We start from the raw sequence: 13,304 nt of genomic DNA on the forward strand, positions 1-13,304 counted from the left end.
CCCATGCTGCACTAAGGCTCTGTCAGCTGTAATTAATAAACTTGTGGCCATTTTACTATAGCAAGGTGTCCGTTGTTTCTTGCACATATTGTAGTTTTGCTTCACCATCTCCCCAGCCCTTTGGCACTGGGTCCTCAAAGGTGTAACACTGCTTAGCATTGCCCTTTAAAACAGTTTAGCTGTCACAGAAGCTGAAAACCATAAGCTTCTGAGAGGTGGTCACTGAAAATTTATCCCATCTCTTCCAATAAAAGGCATTGAGGAGGGCTTCGAAAGGATTGAATCTTCCCTATTAGACTTCATGGCATCAAAAGCTAATAGTGCTTATTGGTGGCAAAAATGCATGCTAGATTTCACAAGCTGCCATGACTGCACAAGTACATGTTGAGTTTAGATACTGGGGAGGAGAGAATTTATTTGTGCAACTATGTCCTTTGCTTCTGAAAAGCTACCTTGTGCAAGGATATCAAGAAAAAGTGCAAGTCCAAGATATATAAAGTACTTCTGTTTAAGCTTTTCCAGGATTCTAGCCTCCAGCTCCCTTATTTATTTATTTAGATTATTTATAGTCCACCTTTCTTATCGAGAATCAAGGCAGATGACATGGTGTAAGTCAAATACAGCCAATAGCAAGGGATGTCCAATAGAACAGTGCAATAGAGTCTGGACTTCAGAAATCTGAAACAGAGCTGAAACAACCTGAAGCCTTTTTGCCTAGAGACCACAATGAGAAGTGCTCCCATTTTCCTAGACATCATACCGTACTCTAATGGCAATGGCGTATCAGGATATGACAAATGGATATAGAAAAAACAACAGCAACAAACAATTAGAAGACAGTGGATCAAAGAATGCTAGATTCCAGCTTCTTTACACGACAATTGCTCAGCACAGCTGAACACAACTAATTATCATTAGACCATCACGTTTTCTTTTGCACTCCAAGCTCAAACCTGGATGCATTCTCATGACCCTTAGCTGTTTATAACAGTATAAGATGGTGGATCTGATCCTATGATTCCTTTCTGCTATCTGAGGGGATTTGTTCCAGTGGAAGGAGCCTTGCTCTGGCAGAAGTCTGCTCCATCAGAAGAAAACTTCCTCAGTGGAAGGGAGTCATAGGATCCAACCCATAGATCTATGAAACTACTGATATGTCTCCAAAGTCATGATTGTCATAGTCTCATTACATTTTTAGATGGACATTTAAAATATCTTGCACGTAAACATAACTAATACAATGTGTCAAACTGCTTTCAGAGGTACATGGAAATTGTTGAAATATTCCTGAAGAACCTTAGGTGTGGTTAGATTCCTGAATTTTGGAGTGCTGTTACCTCTTTTACTTGTACAGTTAGCAGTAGCAGCAAAATTCCCAAACCTCATTATAAAGTTATTTTTACAATTTTCAGTATACTGTTATGATTAATTAGCGCTTGTTTCATTATAAATAAAAAGGATCAGCCCATTAACAGAATTGATCTTTGGTTAATCTGAGAACTTACCATTTCGGTCAATAGGTGGATACTGAAAATTTCTCCTCATCTCTTCTAATGAAAGGCCCTGAGAAGGATGTTGCCCCGTGCTGTAAAATTGATGGGATTACATAGAATTGAAAAAAAAAATCCATTTCTTTACATACACAATATACTTTAAAAGAAACTTAGTGAACTCTATATAAAGCATAACTTTTATAGTGAAATCATTGCACTGGAAGAAAAGGAACATGCTGCACCCCCTACCCCAAGAGAAAGAACGTTTCCAAAATAATGTCACATAAATCTTTAGTTTTTCCCCACGATACTTGGTATACTTTTGATTTTAGTAGCAATTTTAGGTAACAAACCCAGTATATTAGAAACATTTTAACTGCACCTGTGCTATCAAGTTCATGTATATTAATTTTGTTGAGAAAGTGAAAGTTGCCCTCTGAAGTGAATCCCAATGTTGCTTGTTGTAAATTTGTTCCTCTGTCCTCAGAAACGATCAGGTTAAGTCTGCCTGTATCAGATCTTCTCAGATAACCAGCAAACAGATGCTGAGTATGCCCAGTGAACAGAAACTGCCCTGCTTGTTAATATCTAGGAGTTTCACAAAAGCATGTCTCTTCTACTACATGGTAAAGTACACAGTTATTTGAAGTACTTTGAAAGAACCAAATGGGAAGTAGCTTTCACAAAGTTGTGGCTGAAAGGAGAAATCCAAGATTATTTCCAGAAATGTATCTTTCTTGGTGATTTTGATACGGGAAATTTCTAACTGATGGCAGGTAAGAATTTTGTATTTTAATTTGGCTTTTCCCTCCCTGTAGGAGTACTGAAGATGTATTCTTAAACATGCCTTCCTGGAAATCAATCCCCTTAATTCAAATGGAGATAATGCCATATAAATATATTTTTTCTGCTAAGGAGCCTTGTGGTATTGCAATGATAATATTTTACCTTTCCTTTGCATCCTAGCAGATTCTAATGTCACCCATTTTTCTTGTCTAAAACTTCTCTGGATATCTTTTAAATGATTTTATTGCACAAATAAAACAACATTTTAATAATTTAAAAATACCTGTCCCATAAACAGTCCAACTTTGAAAATTAACACTGTGTCCCTTGTGTAACGTCTGACTACTTTTATCCATCCAGCGATGTATCTTCCTTTGTAGGATATTTTCATAACAAAGAGTGAAACCAAAGCAGAAAACGAAGCTCAGGAATAGTAACTGTTTACGTACATAATGTAAGGACTGTCAAGTTGCAATTGACCTATGGCAACCCCAGCAAGAGGCTTTCAAAGCAAGTGAGAAACAGAGGTGGTTTGCCAATGCCTTCCTCTGCAGAGACTTCCTTGGTGGTCTCCCTTCCAAGTACTGACTCGGCTTAACTTCCAAGATCTGGCAAGATCAGTCTTTCCTCCTAGTGGTAACTGTTTATTTTGATACTTTATTAATGTTGGAGTCCAAAGTACTATTTTTTCAGCCAATCCAATCCGAATTGCATTTTTGCCTTTAAAAAAATGGCAGACCCCTCCCCCCATGTATCAATTATAACTTACCACGTGGCTGCTCAAAACATAGAAACCACATCGGGGAACAATTAATTTCACACTTCTTTGGATCCTTGTCCTACTCTTTGGCAAAGCTCTTCTTTAAACTCTGCACATAAAGGCCCCTTCATTAGCTAATAGTATTTGCCAACAAATATTGAGCAGTTTTTAAGCAAGTGGGCTTCTGGAAACAAGCAATTATTTTAATTGCAACAATTGTACAGACTGGGCTTTAATGTAAATCCTATTTATAATCCAAAAGAAAAATACTCCTACAATGCAATATGGCATTCAAGATGTTCTTCATCCATGTTCTGCATGCCATGTATTTCCACTCTGTGGTTAGAGGCAGAAGAAATTCATATTGATAGTGTTGCAGGATCTCTGCTGAATTGAAATAGTTTGTTCATTTATTTGCTTAATAAAATCCATTTATTCGTCCAAGCTATTTAGAGAAGCCCTACTTCATCTCTGTCACTAATTCAGAGTCACATTTATTTAAATGAAAACTAATGTATAGTAGCTAAAGTGTGTGCAGGCAACAACATCTAATGAGGGTCAAGGTTAAATACAAAATTCAGTCAATGCAGCACTGATATTGGTCAAAATAGCTTTATACACACACACACACACAAGTGGGGGACCCGTGGCGGTCCTCATAGCCTCTCTCCTCTTCCTATTTTCTCCAGGATCAGAGGAGCATGCCTATGATCTTAGGTGCTGTGGAACACAGGCAGGACAATGCTGCTGTAGTTGTCTTGTTTGTGGGCTTCCTAGAGGCACCTGGTTGGCCACTGTGTGATCAGACTGCTGAACTTGATGGACCTTGGTCTGATCCAGTGTGGCCTTTCTTATCTTCTATCCTTCCCACCCACCCACCAACATACCTTCCTTTATCTGGCCTACTGTCTTCAGCTTTCCCTCCTTCCCTCCTCCTGGTAGCATCTCCCCAGGAAAATTCCAGCCCAGTTGCACAAAACTAATTGAAACAGGGGGTCCTTCAAGGACTTGTGGGGGGTACCTCTCTTTTTCCTGTATCCCCTGCCCACACTATTTCCTCTCTCCCTCCACTTGGCAGCCATGGTTGCCTCACCTTTCCCTGCTTCCTTCTCAACCAGCCTTTTATTTCCCCCATCTTCCTTCAGCTATATTCCCCCCCGTTATTCCCCCCCACTTCAGCTATATTTATTACTTCATTTATATCCTGCCTTTCTCCACATTGTGGACCCAAAGCAGCTTACATTATTTCTCTCTCCTCCATGTTATCCCCAAAACAACTCTGTGAGGTAGGTTAGCTTGAGTGTGTGTGACTGGCCCAAAGTCACCCAGTGAGTTTCCACAGCAGGGTGGGGACTTGGGTCTCCCAGACCCTAGTCTGAAACACTTAACTACTGCACCACACCGGAGTCACTGTCTGCTGTTGAACAGTAGTAAACAGCAGGGCCCGGGTGAGTCAGGCAAGAGATGCCAAGTCTCTCTTCACCACCGACGGGATGTTTTTGGGGTGGAGCCTGAGGAGGGCGGGGTTTGGGGAGGGGAGATCTCCAGCTAGCACCTGGATTTTGGCAACCCTAGTCAGGCAGGTCTCATAGTAGCAAGGCCCGGCCTCAGTGAGTCCTCTCTCCAAGGCCAATACAGCCCTGGAAAAGGCTGTCATCCCACTCCCTGCCTTTTACTGACAGAAATCAAGGCTTCATCTGGCCATACTGCTGTAGGGCATTTGTTTTTCAAAGTTACAGGCACTGCTTCTATTATTTTGGTGTTTTTTAAATTCCCTACCGTATTTTTTATTTATTTAAGGTTTTTCTGCAGACCTGGGGGCTTTTCTGAGGTTTGTAGACAGATCCATCTTGTCTGTTCATTACTCTAGTAAATATCCACAGATCTGAACAAATTGAGAATTAGGTATATTGGTATATATCGTTACAACAATATTAGCCAGCCATCTTCAGTAGGTGGGTCTGACATATGTCCAGGTTTCAGAGGAACAAACATGAAATCAATAATTTCCTGAGAATTTTATAATCCTGCTGCTAAATTCAATTATCTATGTGTATTTTAGTGTCTACAAATTGTTAGCGTCAGAAGTTATTCTTTATCACTTAATTAAGGTTATTTTTAGTCTCAGCTTTATAACACTTTCCTTAAATAAAAAGTTATATCTTGACCCATTTAAGCATTAATCATAATACTCCTGTGACAGTATCTTATGGATATCTTGTGTATGGATTATGGAGATCTTGAAAAATATATCCTGAGCTAGGGGGATTTTAGATGGCCCAGAGATGGGTGGGTCAGCTGGGTGAAGTCTGAAAAACTATCACTTTTAGAGCAATACACCACAGATTTTTTAAAAAGCCCTGAAATACTCCTATTTTAAAAACCAGTTCTCATTTTTAATTGAATCTGTAATATCATGCATCCAAAAGACCAGTTTTTAACCAAATTTTATGTGGGGTACAGCATACTTTGGCTACCATCTCTGCATACCCTGGCTACCATCTCTGCATACATATGACATCACCTTAACATGATACCATCAAACACTCCATGGCCTGTAGGGCAGGCTGTTCCTTTGCAGCAGAATGCTTAACAGGGAATTATCAGCTATACACCCAGCAAATGGCTGAAGTCCAGTAATGTTTAAAGTAGTAGCTATGTGTCCAAAGAGGCACCCAGTCCTAGCTGTCAAATTCCCAGTGGACACAAATCAGACACACAACATTCAAGAATGAATCAGGAACACCTGTAGGTTCCGGCTGGAAGCCATTGAAAGCCTGAACACTAATGGTGCAATCCTAGGCATGCATACTCAGAAGTAAAGCCCCCTGAGTCCAATGGGACTTACTTCCTAGTAAGTATGCTTAAGACTGTAGCCTAAAAGTGACACTTCAGTGAAATTGAAACTGCAGAACACAGAAGTTCACTTCTCAGAATGATGCTTGAGATGTATTCCAGCAATTTTTTACAAGATCAGGATATCTCTTAACTGCAAAGAAATGTTTACAAAAGCATACTCATACAAAATCTAAATTTACCCTCAGTGTTTTTCCTTATCAAGCAAGGAAAAGCTTTCCTTAACTCTGTATGTGGATAATAGGGCTATCAGCTTTTAAACTGGTCCCTCTTGCTGCCCCTTTAATATCAATTTGATCTGCAGAAGTTACCAGGTGATGTTATTTATTTAGCTCTATGCCATAAAATGGGTGTGCCACTACATCTGATTGTTTTGATGCGCAACCTGTACTCTGGACAAGAGGTCACAGTTAGAACAGAATATGGAGAAACGGAATGGTTTCCAATTGGCAAAGTTGTCAGACAAGGATGTATTTTATCTCCCTATCTCTTCAATCTATATGCAGAACATATAATTTGGAAAACTGGATTAGATTTAGGTGAAGGTGGAGTGAAAATTGGAGGGAGGAACATTAATAATTTGAGATATGCCGATGACACTACATTATTGGCAGAAAATAGTGAAGATTTGAAACAACTACTGCTGAAAGTTAAAAGAGAAAGTGCCAAAGCAGAACTACAGCTGAACATCAAGAAAACAAAAGTAATGACTACAAGAGAATTACACAACTTTAAGGTTGGCAATGAGGAAATTGAAATTGTTCAAGACTTTCAATTCCTTGGTTCCACCATCAACCAAAAAGGAGACTGCAACGAAGAAATCAGAAGGAGATTGAGATTGGGAAGGGCAGCCATGAAGGAGCTAGAAAAGATTTTGAAGTGTAAGGATGTGCCACTGGCAACCAAGATTTGATTAATTCATGCCATCATATTCCCTATTACTATGTATGGGTGTGAAAGCTGGACATTGAAGAAAGCTGATAGGAAGAAGATAGATTCCTTTGAAATATGGTGTTGGAGGAGATTGTTACGGATACCGTGGATGGCCAAAAAAACAAATCAGTGGGTTATAGATCAAATCAAGCCTGAACTGACCCTAGAAGCTAAAATGACTAACTGTGGCTATCGTATTTTGGTCACATCATGAGACTACAAGAGTCAATGGAAAAGACAGTCATGCTAGGAAAAGTTGAGGGCAGCAGGAAAAGAGGAAGACCCAACAAGAGATGGATGAACTCAATAAAGGAAGCCACAGCCCTCAATTTGCAAAATCTGAGCAAGGCTATCAAAGATAGGACATTTTGGAGGACTTTCATTCACAGGGTCGCCATGAGTCGGAGGCGACTTGACAGCACTTAACACACACACACACATGCCATAAAAATCTTCAGCTGCCCATTTCCACCCATTCACATCACCCTTTCTCCCAGTGCTTGAGTCCTGCATACTTCTAACAACAGCAACACAGAGTTTACAAATGATTAGATAAATTAATGGAGGATGAGTCTTTCAATGGCTACAAGTTGCAATGGCTAAGGCAGTACATCACTGCTAACAGCTGTCTGACTGATTGTGGCCTCCAAATGCATATTAGGAAAGCTCAATATTATTCTAATCCTACATACGGCAAAACTAAGGCCCAGTAAGGTAAAATAATAATGGCAATTTCATGCAAACACATAAGAAGAAAAGACATTTTTTCTTTGGAAATGCCAGATAACATTTTCATTCTGTTTCCCCCATCCGAAGTCTCAGTTATATTGGAGCATTATGACTTGATACTTTGGTCTGTGAATGAATTTTATGCATCTTATAAGCAAAAGCATACCCATGGCTTAAGTGTGACAACCTTAGTTGTCTAACTGCAATCCTAAACACAGTTATGGGGAAGTAGGTTCCATTTAAATCAGCAGGAATTACAAGTTTAAAAAAATGCTTCACCTTGAGGGAAACATGGGCTTTTGCTATCTTGGATTTCCAAATGCCTGCTCAAGACAGAGAGAGACCTCACTTTGACTCACTCATGCAAAAGGCCTCAGGTCGGGACCATAGAGTTTTTGGAGGAATGTGCTAGAGCTAGAGCCGCCGGCCACCTGAGTGGTGGCAGGCAGCCCCCTTAATTGGCAGGCAATTGCCTGACATTACCTGGTATCTGGCAACCCTAGTTCTGGCTGACCAATCTAACTAGTCATTACTCAATAAAGATTAACATCTGACCTAGAATACTTATTTGGGCTTTCATCCTCTGAACCAGATGTTACCTGTCCAGACTAAAGAAATAAAGTCCAGATAGAACTCCAAAGTCCAAAATCCCAGAAGCAGGTTGTTTTCTGGCTACACAAGGCCCAACCTACAGTCAACAGAATGTAGATTTTTGAGAATGATCATTTTGCCAGCAAAATAGGCTGGAATGACGTTGATTCATAGAAATTAATAACAGTTTCTTAAATTATATCTCTAGCCAATAAACAGCACCCAACAAGCTGGTTTTTGAGGAGGCAGGCAGAATTTCAAAGAATTGTTTTAAATTCCTGCTGGAAACTTCACAGCAAATAAACCAAGCATGCTTCAACAAACTAGCCAGTAAACAAAGTAAGCTTCTGCACTAGAAAGTTAATGAAGATGATCCCTGTTTTGCACTGCTTCTTTATTTGCACACTTTTGCACATTTAATAGACCTTTGCTATGAAGCTCACTGAGTAACGAGTTGCTCAGACTCTCTCAGACTAGCCTAATGAGGTTATTGGGATGATAAAAGAGGGAGAGGTCCATGTATGTGGCCCTGATCTCTTTTGGAGAACAGGCAGAATGAAAACCGAATACTAAATTAGACTGCTTGTCCATCTAGATCAGTGGTTCCCAAGCTTTTTTTGACCAGGGACCACTAGGACTTTTTTGTTCGGTGCAGGGACCCCAAGGTTCAAAATAAAAATTCTGAGAATTTGAAAATAAACTTTAATCATAACTGTTAGTTAAACATTAAACTTAGAAAAATATTTGAATATATATTTTTATAATAGATAACTTTTAATTGAAAATATTAATTTATTATGGGTTTATAACTTTGTTTCGCAGAGCTTAATTTAGTTCTCGCGGACCCCTGGGGGTCCAAGGACCCCTGGTTGGGAACCAGTGATCTAGATCACATGAACATGTGAAGTGACCTTATACTGAATCAGACCACTGGTCCATCAAAGCCAGTACTGTCTACTCAGACTGGCAGCAGCTTTCCAGGGTCTCAGGTAGAGATCTTTCACGTCATCAACCAGATCCTTTTAGCTGGAGATGCTGGGGATTACACCTGGGACCTTCTACATGCCAAGCAGATGCTCTACTGCTGAATCACAGCCCCTTCTCATCGTTGTCTACTCTAACTGGAAGTCCAAGGATTGAACCTGGCGCTTTCTGCAGGCAACACATGGATGCTGTTCTTGAGCCACAGCCCCTGCTTTTTCCTCTATAGAGGCACTGCCATTCTGAATTCAAGTGCGCTTAGGAGGCATCATAGCAGGGTGGCTAGTTGGTGACTTCAGACCATCTAATCAAGGGGTACTTCTGTAGACTGAAAATCATCATGGCAACAGATATAAAGTTAGAAATAAACAACTCCACATTCAGTGTTGTAAAAGCACACTCCAAAGTATAGGGTTTTCACAGAGAAACTTAACTGAAAGGAAATTCTAGCAGGGGAATAGGTAATCCAATATGCCAAAGGTTCCCATAGGAACACCACATCTTTTATTTATACCTGCTTGGAACAGCTGCCTCATTTGGAGTCTGGCGTGTCGAAAGTACAGGCAGCAGTTCCTAAAGCTGAGCTGTTGCAAGCTAGTCTCCCTGCTGCTAAACAAGCTTCTTGGTGCTCTTAAGCCCACTGCCTTTCAATGGTTACTGGCTTCTTGTGGTTCATTAAAGTCCACCATGCAGCATTTTTAAGGCTCTCCATAAATAGCATATGCTACGAAATGGCCTCCCCTGAATCCTGTCCTTGTACAGCTACAATCTGATGTGTATGTTGGGCTGCAGTAGGGTCAGGCTGCTGGGGCATAAAAAGAGATGGTGCTTTTCCAAATGGCAGGTTCCCCGAGCATCTGCTGTGCTCCATCTCAGAGACAGAACTATGCATGATGCAATGAGCATTCACAGCTTACTCTCATTAGCACCAAGCCAGTGGCCATGGCTCCTAGACGAAACAGCTGGGTGGTTAGCAAACTTACAGCACATTCCTGAGCTTGGGTGGCGAAAGTGATTAGGAGGCTCAGGGGGCCTTGCGCCGGTGTAAAAAGCACTTATGTCAGTCCCCCGGATGGTGCGCCTGAGAGTTGCCTTCCCAGCCCTTCTTTCAGTCAGTGTGTGTGTGTGTTGCTGCAAGCCCCCACCCCAACCTGGAGCTTTTGTCAAGGGAAAGAGTGGTGCTTGGGTGTAACTTGGAGGGTTGTGGGGACAGGCGAAGGTGGTGCTCCTGATACATGGCATCCTGTGGCCGAGCCCTTGGGCCCGTCCATTTGCCATTCTCCCGATTCCTCCAGGAAATCTCCTGCCCTTCTACTCCCGCCCTGCTCTCCCTGCCTCCCTCGCACCCCCGCCCTTCCCCCTGCATTCCTCCCCCTTAGGGGGCCATCCCATTTCACGACCTGCCCCTTAGGAGGCCTCCCAGCTGCGCCATTGCTGCGCCTGGCCCCGCTGCGGCAGCGTGCCTTTGGCCTAAGGAATGCGCTGTTAGAATATTACTACCCAAGGCTGCCAGCTGAGAGGTGCCTGCCCTATTTAAAACAGTACCTGTACACACTTGGAATCACATCTTCAATGTGGCCATCGATTCCCTTCTGGTTTAAGGTCTGAAAACTCAGTAGGGGTTGTATTAAAAAGTATAGGTACTTGTACAATAATTAGGACAGGCAGCCAGGAAATCCAAAGAAAATGTCTTGCTGATCACTTATGAGCAGATGGACCTCAAAGGGTTATCAAACTATTTGGGCACCAAGGATGTTGTGTGACAGAGACTGATGTGCCTGGGCAGTGACTCATGGTGCACAGCAAATCAAAGATAAGTGAGCTCAAGAATGTTTAACCATGTTAGAGTAATGAGAGAAGAAGCCTAACAAGCGGAGGAAACAAGCCATGGAACCAGCACCCTGGGAAATTTGTTGTTGATTGGAGGGTGGCACAAATGAAGATCAGCCATCAAAGGTAGCCTTCACCATTACCCCAAGACTAAGATTCCCCCCCCCCCAGTATTGTGCTGAGGTGTTAATGCCTGTTCCAAGATGAACTTTACAGTTAGGGTTTGAGAATTAGATGTGAAAAAAGATTCCCCCAGTTAGACTTTTGTAGGGATTAGGGGGTCTGGAGCTACATGTTGCTGAATCTCAGTTTTCTGAGTGTTGTGAAAAAAGCCTGGACTATTTTGGGTTATGCTTGAGCCCTCCAGAAAGTGATGTTCAATTCTGCCATTTACTAGATGGCTTTTAAAAAGTAATCTATATCTTGAACTAATAGATCAAATTTCAGGTTTCGAAGTCATGTAGAAGTAGCCTAACAAGTCTGAAGGTCTGTGTGTAAGACCCAAGCATCTTTATGTAAATGATATGTTTGTCATTCATAGAGTGTCAGAATAGTTAGGTGGCTCTAAAAGAGATAAACATTGAAATGTGAGCTTTCTCATTTACAAATGAGGAGCTGGAACAGTACTGGAAGCTCTGGCTTTCCCACTGCCCTGGTCCTTATCAGAGATGCTATGACATATTTAGCCTTAACAGAAATGCCTCTTAGTCTATGCAGGCGTTTCTTCCACAAAACCCAGGAAGGAGAGGGTAGTTGGGATCATCAACACAGCAGAGCAACTCCTGCAGAATTTATTGTGCTTTAGGCTGGAGCTGTGGGCCATTCCAAGACAATGCATAATGGGTGCCGAAAGAATGTCTCCTGTTGAGCCCAGGTGCTCCTTCTACACTCTTCAAGAAAGAACACTTAAAATTTAGGAGTGCTGTCATGTTCAGTCTGTCACCTATCCTCTTTGGCTTCTTAGCCCAATTTCTGCCAGGTTCTAAATCGTGAGCGTGTACTTTCTTCTTAACCACTGTACACAGCTCTTCCTCTCTATGTGAGGTCTTCATGTAGATCCGTTGTCTCCTTGGCCCTTCCTTTATTTAGCAGTTCTTTGTTTCTACCATACATCTTTTCAAGCCCTTGATTTTCGGTCTACTCTTTCCTTCTTTCTTTAGTCATCCTGACCATCAGCCACTAATGCTGCCTGCCTATCACTCCCATTTTTAGCTGCTTCCAACCAAAAGCATGTATCCACTTAAGCTCAGTGTATGCTTTCCCTACATTCGCCATTTTTAGCCTCCCCTTTCTTCAAGTCCACATCTTCAGTACTGCTTTCTTCTCTCCATGCTCTTCAGGTGCTTCTTTATTGATTTATTTATGTTATTTATAGTCTGTATTTCTCACAGGGACTCAAGGAAGATTACACATAGTGAGTCAGTAAAGGTAAAGGTCCCCTGTGCAAGTACCAGATCATTCCTGATCCATGGGGTGACGTCACATTCCGACGTTTCCTAGGCAGACTTTGTTTACGGGGTGGTTTGCCAGTGCCTTCCCCAGTCATCTTCCCTTTACCCCCAGCAAGCTGGATACTCATTTTTACTGACCTCGGAAGGATGGAAGGCTGAGTCGACCTTGAGCCGACTACCTGAAACCAACTTCCGTTGGGATCGAACTCAGGTCATGAGCCGAGCTTGGACAGCAGTACTGCAGTTTACCACTCTGCATCACGGGGCTCCACAAAAAACGAGACATTCAATAACCAATGCATTAGGATTTCAGAAGTGTGGAACCACCAAAAAGAACTGAAGCATAGCATGACACATTAAGCAGTACAGAAATTACATAAATAGGATCCTACTTACAATAAGCTAAACACAGCAGTATAGACCACAGTCCCAATAATTTCTCCAAGTAAGTTTGTGAACCATTTTGTACAATGTAACCCTATTACCTACACAGAAAAGCCCTGATGAGTAGTTCAGTTTTACATCATTTGCAGAAGGCCAGGTGCGGGAGAGCTCCTCTGACCTCTTCGAGCAGGCCGTTCCACAAAGTGGAACCCACAATGAAGAAAGCACATGTATGAGCAGTTGTTGATTTTGCCCATTTGCAGGTTAATGCCTGCAGAAGCCCCTGCTGACTTGAGCAAAGTTGTCATGGTGGAGCATAGCGAGAGAGGTGGTGCCACAAATATGATGGGCCACAACCATGAGGGACTTTGTATGTGATAGCCAATACCTTAAACTCAGCCTGGTAACAGATGGGCAGCCTCTTCTTACTCATCTTTCCAGTCTTCAGCCTGCCACTCAAAATTTCATTTCCTGAGCAGCTGGAATGTTTGCAAACATTCCATGATATCA

General features: G+C 41.8%; 1 protein-coding gene across 1 annotated transcript in view; it reads right to left on the reverse strand.

Annotated features, from left to right (window-relative positions):
- Nucleotides 1–13,304, reverse strand: part of TNNI3K (TNNI3 interacting kinase) — a 232,099-nt gene that overhangs the window by 2,868 nt on the left and 215,927 nt on the right. The window contains exon 24 of the mRNA XM_056845668.1: nucleotides 1,506–1,585. Within this exon, the coding sequence (XP_056701646.1) occupies nucleotides 1,506–1,585 (80 nt within the window). The remainder of the gene's footprint in view (nucleotides 1–1,505; nucleotides 1,586–13,304) is intronic.

The sequence above is a fragment of the Euleptes europaea genome, chromosome 2 (assembly GCF_029931775.1).
Source record: "Euleptes europaea isolate rEulEur1 chromosome 2, rEulEur1.hap1, whole genome shotgun sequence".
In the NCBI taxonomy this organism is placed as follows: Eukaryota; Metazoa; Chordata; class Lepidosauria; order Squamata; family Sphaerodactylidae; genus Euleptes; species Euleptes europaea.